Raw genomic sequence first — 10,817 nt, forward strand, 5'->3', positions numbered from 1 at the left:
TGCGTACCCGCTGTGTGTCCTGGAGCCACCTCATCTCCCGGACCTGCCTTGGGTTCCTGGACCGCCTCCAAGGTTCACCCTGCCAGGAACCTGAAGTCCTGTGTATTTACCATAAGTCTCTGGTCCTTCATACACCTTGCCTACCATCTGCCTGCCTCTTGCTGAGACCTGCTGGAAGTCTAAAATTGTAGGGCCCTTCCCCACTGCCTCCCACATGAAGGCGCTTGAAGAACTTTATTGAAAATGGAATTAAAAGATGTTTATTTTGGTTCAGAAATTTTTTGAGATCCATGCATGGTTTTTTCCCCCCCCGAAGATACATTCCATGAGTTCTTGGGCGCCCCCTGCAGGCCAGGTGATTGCTTGCCCGAGTTTGGCCTTCCTCTCCATCCATAGGCCCCCACACCAAGCTATTTGCTGTTCCCTGAGCACAGCAATCAACCCTGGCTGCCTGGCACTACCCACAAATCTGGGCCTACGAAGGAGTTCCACTCACCTCCTGGCATCAATGCAGGAGGCTGGCAGCCTAGCTTGCCCACCCCAGCTAGATGGCTTTCCACACACCTGGGAGACTATGGCAGCCCCAGGGCCTGTGTGCAGGTGTCACCATGCAGTTGGGAGAGCTTGGGGGCAAGGAGCCAGGCCTTGCTCACTCCTGACCCACAGCACATGGCACAGGGCCTGGATGGAGCAAGAGACCAGAGCACTACTTAACGAAGCTGAAGGTCACGAGAGCCCTGCTCCAGACAGCCAGTTTGCCCTTGGCCCTGGCCTGAGGTCCCTGTGTTCATTCTTTGGCCCAGGACCCTTGGAAAGAGGTGAGGCCCAGGGAACAGAAGTACAGCCAAAGCCCTCCAGGATGTCGGGGCAGCCCACCAGCCACCTCAGGCCTCTGGCCCACAGTCCTGGACTGTCCTCTTGCAGAGGCTGGCACAGATCCAGGCAGGTGTGGCACTCGGGAGTCCCTGAGTTGCACAAGCCCCAATTGTGCACCCCACTTTGTCTCAGAGCCTTTCGGGTTCCCCTCTCCTCCATGTTGAACCCGGTCACCCCTTCCCTAGGGGCAGGGAGACCCTTTTACTCACAACTGGGGACTCCGGGCTTACAGTCAATGCCCTGGAGCTGGGTTGCACCACCTCAGGGCAGCTGGGCCCTGCAGAGGCTGGGGCAGGCACAGGCCCAGGCCACAAAGCAGGCTGGGCTATCGTCCTCCATCACCCCGGCTCAGCCCGTCCATCAGCAGGGAGCAACGAGAGAAGTTTGCTGACTCCTGTGGCTGCCACCAGTGACCCCATCTCCACAGCGCAGGATGGGGTTAGCAGGGGCTGGCAGTGCTGCTGGTGAGTGGGCATGTGTGCAGAGGCTGGCCGCGGGAGGGGCCTGGAGCCTTGGGCAGTGGGCACAGAGAGGCCACATGCTTGGACAGAGCCAGTCAGTTTTATTAGGGAAGAGGGCCCCAGGGCACCCCTGGCCGGGAGCAGCAGTGCAGGCCGCCCTTGGCCGTCGCTGCCCCGGAACCTGTCAGCCCCAGCTGTAAAAGTAGATTTTCTGCCAGGTGGGCAAGTACTCCATGAGTGGCCCTGCCGAGAGAGAGAGGGAGAAGTGAGGGCTCCGGGCCTGGCTGTGCCACAAGCTCCCACTTGGGCCGCTCGCAGCTGCTCACACTGGTATGGTAGAGCCGGCAGATTCTCTCGGCACCAGCCCGAGGGAGGCCACACAGGCATGGCACCCCACCAAGGACCTGCAGGTTCTGACCAAGGCCAAGTCCCTGGTGCAGCAAGCTCCCCTCCTCCCCACCACAGATATTTCTGCATCGTTCCAGAACGCTGAAGCAGGTAGCAGACACCCAGATGCAGTCCGACAACCTGCCCACCTTCCAACACCCACAGCTCTACATGGTACCCTGGCCCACGCCAGGGCGCTGCTGCCTTCCCAGCCCTGACGTCTGGGCCGCCTCTCCCAACTGTGCCAGGTACATTGCAAAGTGAAGCAGCAGGCAGAGAGGTGATGCAACACACACCCCAGCCTGCCCCGAGGCTTACTTGCTACCAGGCCGATGCCAGGGACGTGGTCGGTCAGCAGCTGAAGCAGGAAGAGGATCTTGGCCCTGGGGGGACGGGGGAGAGGTGAGAAAGAGGCTGATGGCTGTGGGCCCCTACCAACGTGAAGGCGAAACACCTTCATGGGCTGCCAGGCTCACACCAGTGTGGCCTGGATGGCAAACAGCCAACTGGCATGGCCCAATAGGACAAGATCTTGGGGGAGGGCAGCTCTTTGCCTTCACCAGCCCCAGCCAAGGAAGCCTCCAAGCTCAGCTCCGGGGGCCAGTGCTGTGGCGCAGTTGGGACACCCTGGTTTGCGCCCTGCCTGCCCTGCTTCCAGTCCAGCTCCCTGCTAGTGCACCTGGGAAGAAGACGGCCGAGTGCATGGGCTCCTGCCAGCTCACGTGGGAAACCTGGGTGGAATTCTTAGCTCCTGGCTTTGGCCCTTGGCAGCCATCTGGGGGAATAAACCAGCAGATGAAAGATGCCTTTCTCTCCCTCTCTGCTTTTCAAATAATTTTTTTTTTAAAGACAAAAAGACCAAAATCCCCCTGAGCTTCAGGTTGGCAGGCAGCCCCATGCCCCTTTCTGGCCCTCCGCAATGAACGCCCCCTGAGGACAGCAGGGCAGGGGACCAAGCAGCACAGTGGGGAGCCCCGAGGGGAGCCGAACCAGGCTGACCCTCCAGAAGCCTCTGGGCCCAGAACTACTGGGTCGATACCTAGGGTGGCCAGGGCTGTGGGCTTCCTGTCAGGAACGTGGGCTGAGATGGCACTGGTGGCGCAATGCAGAGGCCAGTGCACACCTGCACTGGAAGCTGAGGGAATGGGGCACTGGAGTCTGTCCTGGCTGACTTGTCTGGGTGGAGAGATGGCACCCCATGGCCCCACCAGCCTGTTCCCCATCTTATGGGAAAATGACACATTTCTGGCAGAGTTCTAGATCTTGCTCAGCACAGGCTGGTCCTGTTTTGGGGAAGTGGGCAAGGGAGTTGAGCTGGAGGGGGGAGCTCCGGGCCCAGGGTGCCAACCCTTGCCCTGTCACCTCTCAAGTTCCCAACCGGAAGGAGTCTGAGAGGAGCAGGCCATGCGCAGGGAGGTCACGTGACACGACAGGGCTCCGGAAGGCTTTTCTCCCAGTGTGGGACAGGATTTTGCTGTAATCTCCTCTAAGCTTTCAGTCTGCTCTGGAACCAGAAGGAGCTGCCAGACATAGCTGGTTGGGGGCCGCGAGTCGGGGTCGGCTGAGCCTCAGCTCGAGTGGAGGGCCTCCTGGGAGCTCCGCCCGCGGCACAGCCTCAGCAGCCGCAGCTCACCTCGCACTCTTACCCGAGGGTTACGTGGGACACCCGGCCCCCAGCACTGCCCCCACTCCCCAGCAGGCCTCTCTGTGGGGAGCTCTGGACTGATCCCAGGCGACTGGTACAAGCTGGACAAAGCAGGCCCAGTGTTTTGGAGGACACAGCCATGGGAGACAGCTGCTCAGCCCCTGGAGCCTCAGTGGAACCCTCTGATAAGTGCACCCTCCCTGTTTCCCCTCACCGCCGCACTGGGAGTAGCGGCTCCTTACTCGGAGAAGCGGTCATAGAACGGGGAACGCAGCAGGTAGTAGAGCAGCAGGATGGTCCGCCGCCGCAGCTCCAGCCGCTCCCGCCGGCTCAGACCCTTCCTGTCACTCAGGAGGCTGAGGCTGTTGGGGGGTGGGGAGAAGTCAGGAAAGGGACATAGGGTCAGAGTCAGGGCCAGGGTGGGCAAGAGCCATGGGCCCGGTGTCCATGGAAACAGCCGCAGAAGGAACAGGGCCTTCAGACCAGAGAAGGTCTCCCCAAGAAGCCACTGAACTTATCTGGACAATAAGATGCTGGACTCTATGCTAGGTATATGCTTGCAATGAAGGAATCTCAAATGAACTTGAACTGTGGTTATGCAGCAAGGTGGAGGAATCCACCATGGGGGGAGGGTTGTGGGAGAGGTGGGGGGAATCCCAGTGCCTATAAAACTGTATCACGTAATTAAAAAAAAAAAAAAAAAGAAGGAAGAGGGCCGCTGCCCAGGCATCCAGGTCCAGCAGGGTCTGCAGGCGGGAGGCGGGCAGGCGGAGGGCAGGCCTAGAGGTTGACTCGGGCTTACCTGGTCACATCTACAACTCCCGAGAGCAGCCAGGGCGCCCACGACCGCTGACCCCACAAGCCCAGGCTGAGCACTGCCGGCCAAGGTGTCAAGGAGGTCTCTGGCACAGGGATCGAGCCATGCCCCGGCTGACCCTGACCACGCTGGCCCGCCCCACGCTAAGGATACGGTGCAGCAGGGGCCGGGCGATGTACAAGGACTCGGCGACAGTCTCCCGCAGCCCCAGCGGGGTGGGCGGGGTGCTCGGCTCCTCGGGCTGCTGTTGCTGCCGCCGTTCCTGCAGCTGCTGGGGGGATCCCCAGTGTCTTGAATGCAGGGACGGAGCTGGAACACAATGGTGACAGACACGTGAGCCACCAGGCCACCGGGGTTGGACGGGAGGGAGCCAGCCCCTCCACACTTACTGTTCTGGAGGGTTCGCACAACTCGGTTTGACCGCTTCCCAACGTATGCCTGCTCCTGGCTGCCAGGGCTGTGGTCACCATCTGACAGGGACAGATATAAGGCCATGCCTCTAGTGGAACCCATGAATAAATGTGTGTGCCACAAACACCCAGAGGCCACACGGAGAGTAGGCAGCTGATGGCTGGCTCAACGTGGCCCTTGGACCGAGCATGAGGGCAAACTTTCTGGAACCTGACCAGAGGCAAGGCCAGCATCCTCTGTGGCCAGAGGTGACCAAGAACCCAGACCTCGAAGGGGCTGGAGCCAGGCTTGGAGGGGACCAAGCTGCACAGGCCATATCCTTCCGGTCTTTTGCTTCTAACACGACCAGGACGAGAAACACAACTGTCCCCGCTCAGCATCAGGGGAAGAGACTGAGGCCGAAAGGGCCAGGCCAGGAGTCCTGCCGGGTCACAGCTGCCGGGTGCCCTGCGTCTCAAGGCCATGGCTCTCACTCCAGAGCCAGCCCCAGGGTAAGTTGGCAGGTGTCCCACCTGCAGCTGAAGATCTGTCTTCACTGTGCCACACATCCCAATAAAGAATGAACACTCTGGCCATTTAAGTCCTGGGCTCAAGTTTGGCATGTTGGGTCAGCACTAAAAGCCCACCATCAGTCCCATGCAGCTCACCTGGGGCCTGGGCCTGGGCCTCTCTGTCCAGTGGGATGATGGGGGGTGAGGTCTGGAGGCCGGACTTGAACCAGATCAGCATGAACATCCGCAGGACAGCTCTGGGTTGGGGAGGGAATGCAGGACTGGTGGGGGAGGTGCTAGCCGGAAGGGAGGAGGGGTAGAGGGAGGAATGCTCTGCTGGGCATGCCCCTACCCGGCCCCAGCCCTGGTGGTGGGGGGGTGCAACCTACTTGGCCAGCTGGATGAGGGCAATGACCAGCCATCGTCCCACTTCGCCCCACACCTTTGCAGCCCCCATCTCCATGAACACCTCCACGCACTCCAGCACGCTCAGCCATGTCAGGAGCTTCTGCTGTGTCAGTGACTGCAAATAAATAAATGCAAAAAACCACCCAAGTCAAGGGGAGGGTGAAGGTGGGGGGGTTCTGCAACAGGAGACAGGGCACACGGGGGCATAACTCAGGCATTGGGGAGCCTGGTCTGTTACCCACTCAGAGCTCATGGCGTGCCACTGCAGCCCAGGCTGGCTTTCCCCGCGCACTCCCGCCCCAGCACCTGGCAGAAATCTCACCCCAGGCAACTTCTTGCGGAGCTCCTTCCTCAGGATGCCATCATTGAGCAGGACGAGCAGGTTGGAGGCAGAGTACACTGCAGGGCACAAGGGGCCTGTCGAGGCAGCCTCCGCCCCCCTGCCCTTCTCCCCAGAGCCACGGCACCGTCACCTGTCACCTGCTGGGCTCAGCCACCCCCAGAGCCTGCAGAAGCCAGCAGCCTGCTTCTGCCGCCCACTCCCCAGCAGGCCACCTTGTGTGTGGCTGGTTGGGCCAGGGAAGATAGGCTGACGGCAAACATGGCTACCCTGCACAGCAAGGCTCGCCATTGTTAGGGGGCCTCCCAGGGCCACGGCAGTGTGGTCCCATCACGGCGTGGCCCCACCTCCCGGGCCCTGGCCTCCAGCACTCACTGGGCAGCTGACACCACCGGGGCTGGGGCGGTCCGGGAACTCGGGCACCCGCCACCTGTGGCCTTGAGCCCTGGTTCTGGATTCACCAGCGCTGGCCCCCTGACCTCCCCAAAGGGCTGTTTGCTGGGCTGGTTAGGGAGGTCCGTGACAGTGCCCACAACAGCGCACTCTGGGGAGGGTGAAGCTGCACTGGCTTAATAGCCACAGATCAGGGGAGGTCCCTGACATGGCCCTCCAAGATAGGGGCCTGTTTCTGCCAGCACAAGGTGATGCAATGGGCAACCCAGGACCCCAAAGCAGAGTTAGTCACTCCCTCTGGGAACCCGCAACCCGCGAGGCCCCTGTACCCCACAAGCCCGGCTCACCCAGCTCCGACAACTCATGCGAATCGGCGAAGCGACCTGGAGGAGAAGGGGCAGAAAGAGGAGGTGGAGTCGGTGAGCGTGGCCTTCGACCAGTCTGTCCCCTGCCCTGGCGCTCGAGGAATTGTCCAGCACAAAATGAGCAGGTGCAAAGAGCAGTGGGGGGGGGGGGGTCCCAGGCCAGGGTCTCCCCTCCCCCGGCAAGGGACAGGTCAAAGGTCAGGGTGGCACCTGCCAGCAGGTAACTGAAGCCCCGCACCGCCGTCTCCAGCTGGGCCGTGGCGGCCGGGTGACGAGTCACGTACTCCTGGTAGCGGAGGCCCAGGAGCCGCAGCTTCTCCATGCCGCCCTCGGCACCGACGGCTCCACGGACCTGCCGTGCGACGGGGCGGCGGCGTCCTCCTTCCGGCTTCCGGCCCGAGGCCCGCCTCTCGGCGGCCTGACTTCCGCGGGCCCGCGGGACGCCGACGCCTCGGAACCACCCCCTTCACCCCATCTCCGCAGTCACCTCCCACCCGGCGGGCCCCGGCCGCCCTCCGCCGCCGCCGCTCCAATGGCCGCCACCCTCCCCGCCGGCCGCACCTGCTGCCCGGCCCGCCCGGGCGCCTGCGCGGGGAGGGCGCGCGGCAGGCCGAGCAGTTCATGCCAGAGAAGGGACCTGCGAGCCCGAGTCTTTCCAGTAGAACGTCGAGAGGTTCGAACTTGGGGTTCTCCTACACCCCAAGCAGTGCTGGGGACACCGAGGCAGTTTCAGAAAAGGGTCGCCGACCTCCGGGCGCACTCTTCCCGGCCACTGGCCCGTGCGCCCCTGAGAAGGTGCAGCCGGGCGCGCGCCCACCCACGGCCGCGGATGAAATCCCCGACCCGGGCTTCTGCCTCTCGGTTCGGGGCGACCCGGAGTGCCGGGAGGCGCCCCTTTTCTGGGCCTCATGTTTTCCAGTCTGTCAGATGGTTCCAAAGGCAAGAGTGCCCTTGAACTCGCGGCGGGACGCTTTTCCGCCCTTGGATACACTGCCTGCGCCCCCAGGAGATGGGAGGGGGGGGTTGTGGGGTTCACTGCCCAGTTGGGGTTGGGGGTTGCCAGAAGGGGGTCAGGGCGCGGCTGCAGGTTGCGGTCTCCACCTGTGGATTCCTTGCACCCAGGACCTTGGTCCTCTGCACCACTAGTTCCACGTGAAAGAGGCTGCTTAAAGAACACACTGTGGGGTCCTGGCGCGGTGGGCTGGTGGCTGAAGTCCTCCCCGCCTTGCAAGCGCCAGGATCCCATATGGGTGCCGGTTTATGTCTAGAATGTTCTACTTCCCATCCAGCTCCCTGTCTGTGATCTGGGAAAGCAGTCAAGGACGGCCCAAAGCCTTGGGACCCTGCACCTGCGTGGGAGACTGGAGGAAGCTCCTGGCTCCTGGCTTCAGATCAGCTCAGCTCTGGCCATTCCAGCCACTTGGGGAGTGAATCAGCAGACGAAAGATCTCCCTCTCTGTCTCCTGCTCTTTATATATCTGACTTTCCAAAAAAAAAAAAAAAGTTTAAACAAATAACACGCCATGGGTCTGGAGTCCTGGTCCAGCTTGGCCACAGGCTAGCCGGGCCCCAGGTTTAGTCTATGCATTTTAAGCATCACACACAGGAAGACAGGAAGGAACTCTGTCTTCCACTTCCTCCTGCCCTCCTACAGTAGTAGGGGCAGAGGCGGGAGGGGGGGCATTAGAGTTGCCTGCCATCCCAGAGAGCCAGAGCCTGGGGAAAGCGGAGAAGGGCCGGAGAAAGGCCGTGGGCTGTGGCGCCCTCATTTCTTGCCCCCTCCCAGCAGCCTCCCCAGCTGGCAGATGGAAAATTAGAGACCTCGACAGGTGGAAGCAGCCAGGCCCGGCCCCAGCGGCCCCTGCGTGGGTTTCTAGTGGCAGTGCCTGTCCCACCACCCACAGCCCAGCAGGACCAGCTGCAGGTGGAAATCCCCTGGTCACAACAGGAGTTAGCCACGGAGTCAGAACATGGGCCCAGGCAGGCCTTCAGCCTCCTCTCACTCCTTCCCTCCAGTCCTCCTCAGGGGCCTCTCCTGCAGGCCTGGCTCTTGGAGAAAGGGGCGGGTCCCATGCTCTGAGGGACTGGGAGGAGGAGCAGGAGCCCAGCCAGGTTGGCAGGGCTGGCACAGCAGGCTGACTTTCTAGATCCCAGGGTCTGATTAGGCCCAAAGACAAAGGGCATGGTACACGGTGTGAGGTACGGGAGGTGCTCCAGGAATGCTGGAATGAGGAGCCTCTGGGCTTGCGGAGGTGCGGGATCTGGAGCCTCCCTCCTCTTCCTTCATTCAGGCAGCAAGTCCCAACAGAAAGGAGACAGTACCAGGCCTGCAGGTCCACAAAAAGCCACTGAGGCCCAAGAGGGGGCCTGCTTGCCCCCCAGGACCACACAGCCCGGTCCTGTGTGGAGCTGGACTCATTGGGGTCTCAGGTATGGAGGACCAGCGCCCTGCCACAGGTACCCACACAGGTCTCCCTTGACCCCTTGAGGTCCAGCAGCCATCTCAGCCTCCCCGCAGGCCCTGTGTGATGACAGCGAGGCAGCTGGCATAGCGCGTGGGACAACAGTTAGATCTGCTGACTCAGCTCTCCCCCACTTCTCCCGTCATGCTCTGGGGCCTGCTCATACTCCCTCACCCCCCACTCGTACAGTCTGTGTTAAGGCTCTTGGGTTGAAATGGCCCACCTCCTCCCCTGCTACCGGCTGGAGAGGCAGGCCAGCAGCAGCTCAGAAAGCTGGCCACCTGAGAGCACCCCCCCCCCCAGTTCCCACTGTCCCCATCTCCTCTCAATTCCCAAGGAGCCACCGGCAGTTTCCATAGCAACTCACACTCTAGGCTTCCTGAAGGCCCCACAGCCTGACCCCTAGGGCAGGCCCCATCTCCTAGAGAAAGGCATCCCGGAGGAGGGGACTTGGAGAGGGGGGTGGTCTCAGGCAGCTGCTTTTAGGCAAGCTTCACTTCTCAGACGGGCTAGGATATACAGTCTCTAATCGCTTCCTAGGAAGTGGTGAAAAAGCAGAGTCAGGGCGGCAGCTACACGGCTGGCCTGTGCCTTCCCCAGCTCCCAGCCTCTGTGCAACACATGCCGAGTGCCTGGTATGCGTGCCAGGCCAGGCTGGGCACCACCGGCCCAGTGCAGGACCAGGCAGGCAGGGCCCCAGCCCTCCAGAGCAGCTGCTGGGGGGAAATGGGGCCATAAACTAGCCAGGAAATTAAAACTTTCCATGCCGACTGAAAGAAAATAAACTCAGGGAGTGGAGGGAGGAAGCAGCCCTGAGGGCCTGCATTCCAGGCGATCACCTTCGGGGCGGTTCCAACAGGTGGCTCGTGGGCTGGGGTCCTAAGATTGGAAAGTCTGAACTGGGAGCGCTCAGTCCACAGGCGCTGTGCACACGTCTCCAGCTTGGCACCTTCTCCTGGGCCAGGGGAGGGACTGGATCGTGCGGTGGGAAGCCAGGGGTTGGGGGGAAAAAGAGACCAGGCCCTGGCCTCCAGGTCAAGACAAAGTGGGGGACTGCCCAGGTCTGGCCGCCGGCCTCAACCTTCTCTCGCGGTATCCGTGAGGGCGCTCGGTGTCCTCTGCGGGGCAGGAGGTAGGGGTGCGCAGCCGGTTCCCGGTGCTCCGCGGCTCGGGGTAGGTCTAGGCCAGCCCCACCGCCCGGCCTCAGAGCAGGTGTCCAGAACCGCAGCCGCCAGCATTCCGGCCTCGCCCCCGACCCTAGCAGCCTTTTGATCCCGGGGCCCGAGGTCACCGGACCCCCTTCTGGGGGCGCGGGGGAGGCTAGGAGGAGGAGAAAGGTGCCCCAGCGGCTGAAGCGGAGAGAGATGGGCTCCAGGCAGGTAGTGCGGTGCGCCTTCCTGGACCGCCCCGTGCGTCTGGCTGGGACTCTCAGCCCCAATGGGGAGGTTCCCCGGCTCCCCCGCAGGCTTGGGAGGGGAAGCGGGGTGGCGGGGAAGGAACCAGTGAAACAGGGACCGGCGGCGAGCCCAGGTCCCCCCCACCCCGTGGGTCTCCCCGCCCCTTCGAGGCGGAGGTGAAACCTGAGCCCAGGTTGGGGGCGGGGCTGGCCCGCGCCTTCCCCGGCTCCCCGCACCCTGGCTGGCGGCTGGAAGAGCAGGGCCGGGCCGGGAGCCGCCGGGGCAGGTGAGGGCGGCAGCCGAGCGCGGGAGGCACGAGCGGGCCGTCGGGCCCCGGCGTCCAGGGCTGACCCCCGTTCCCCGT

The 10,817-nt window shown here is 62.6% G+C and overlaps 1 protein-coding gene across 2 annotated transcripts; it reads right to left on the minus strand.

Annotated features, from left to right (window-relative positions):
- Positions 1–244: 244 nt before the first annotated feature.
- PEX16 (peroxisomal biogenesis factor 16) lies at positions 245–7,107 on the minus strand. Of its 2 annotated transcripts, none has more exons than XM_040980156.1 (11): positions 6,805–7,107; positions 6,577–6,612; positions 5,819–5,895; positions 5,478–5,611; positions 5,245–5,369; positions 4,576–4,656; positions 4,340–4,495; positions 4,172–4,244; positions 3,612–3,731; positions 2,043–2,107; positions 245–1,580 (listed from the first exon to the last, which is right to left on the minus strand). In XM_040980156.1, the coding sequence occupies exons 1-11, from the start codon at positions 6,914–6,916 to the stop codon at positions 1,522–1,524; spliced, it is 1,038 nt and encodes a 345-aa protein (XP_040836090.1). In that variant the 5' UTR covers positions 6,917–7,107; the 3' UTR covers positions 245–1,521. The 2 variants fall into 2 exon arrangements, with proteins under 2 accessions (XP_040836090.1, XP_040836091.1); XM_040980157.1 differs by having other exon boundaries at positions 5,245–5,345; positions 6,805–7,098.
- Positions 7,108–10,817: the final 3,710 nt, after the last annotated feature.

This window comes from Ochotona curzoniae, unplaced genomic scaffold (assembly GCF_017591425.1).
Source record: "Ochotona curzoniae isolate NIBS_2020 unplaced genomic scaffold, NIBS_Ocur_1.0 contig_3432, whole genome shotgun sequence".
Lineage (NCBI taxonomy): Eukaryota > Metazoa > Chordata > Mammalia > Lagomorpha > Ochotonidae > Ochotona > Ochotona curzoniae.

What these genes read in the sequence shown, in the direction of transcription:
- PEX16 (XM_040980156.1), bottom strand. Translation starts at nt 6,916, where the DNA reads ATGGAGAAGCTGCGGCTCCTGGGCCTCCGCTACCAGGAGTACGTGACT. An exon ending in CGCCCGGCCCCTGCTGCACC is followed by an intron (nt 4,245 to 4,339) that starts GTATCCTTAGCG and finishes CTTGGCCGGCAG; the next exon opens with TGCTCAGCCTGGGCTTGTGG. An exon ending in TGGCATCGGCCTGGTAGCAA is followed by an intron (nt 1,581 to 2,042) that starts GTAAGCCTCGGG and finishes CTCTCTCGGCAG; the next exon opens with GGCCACTCATGGAGTACTTG.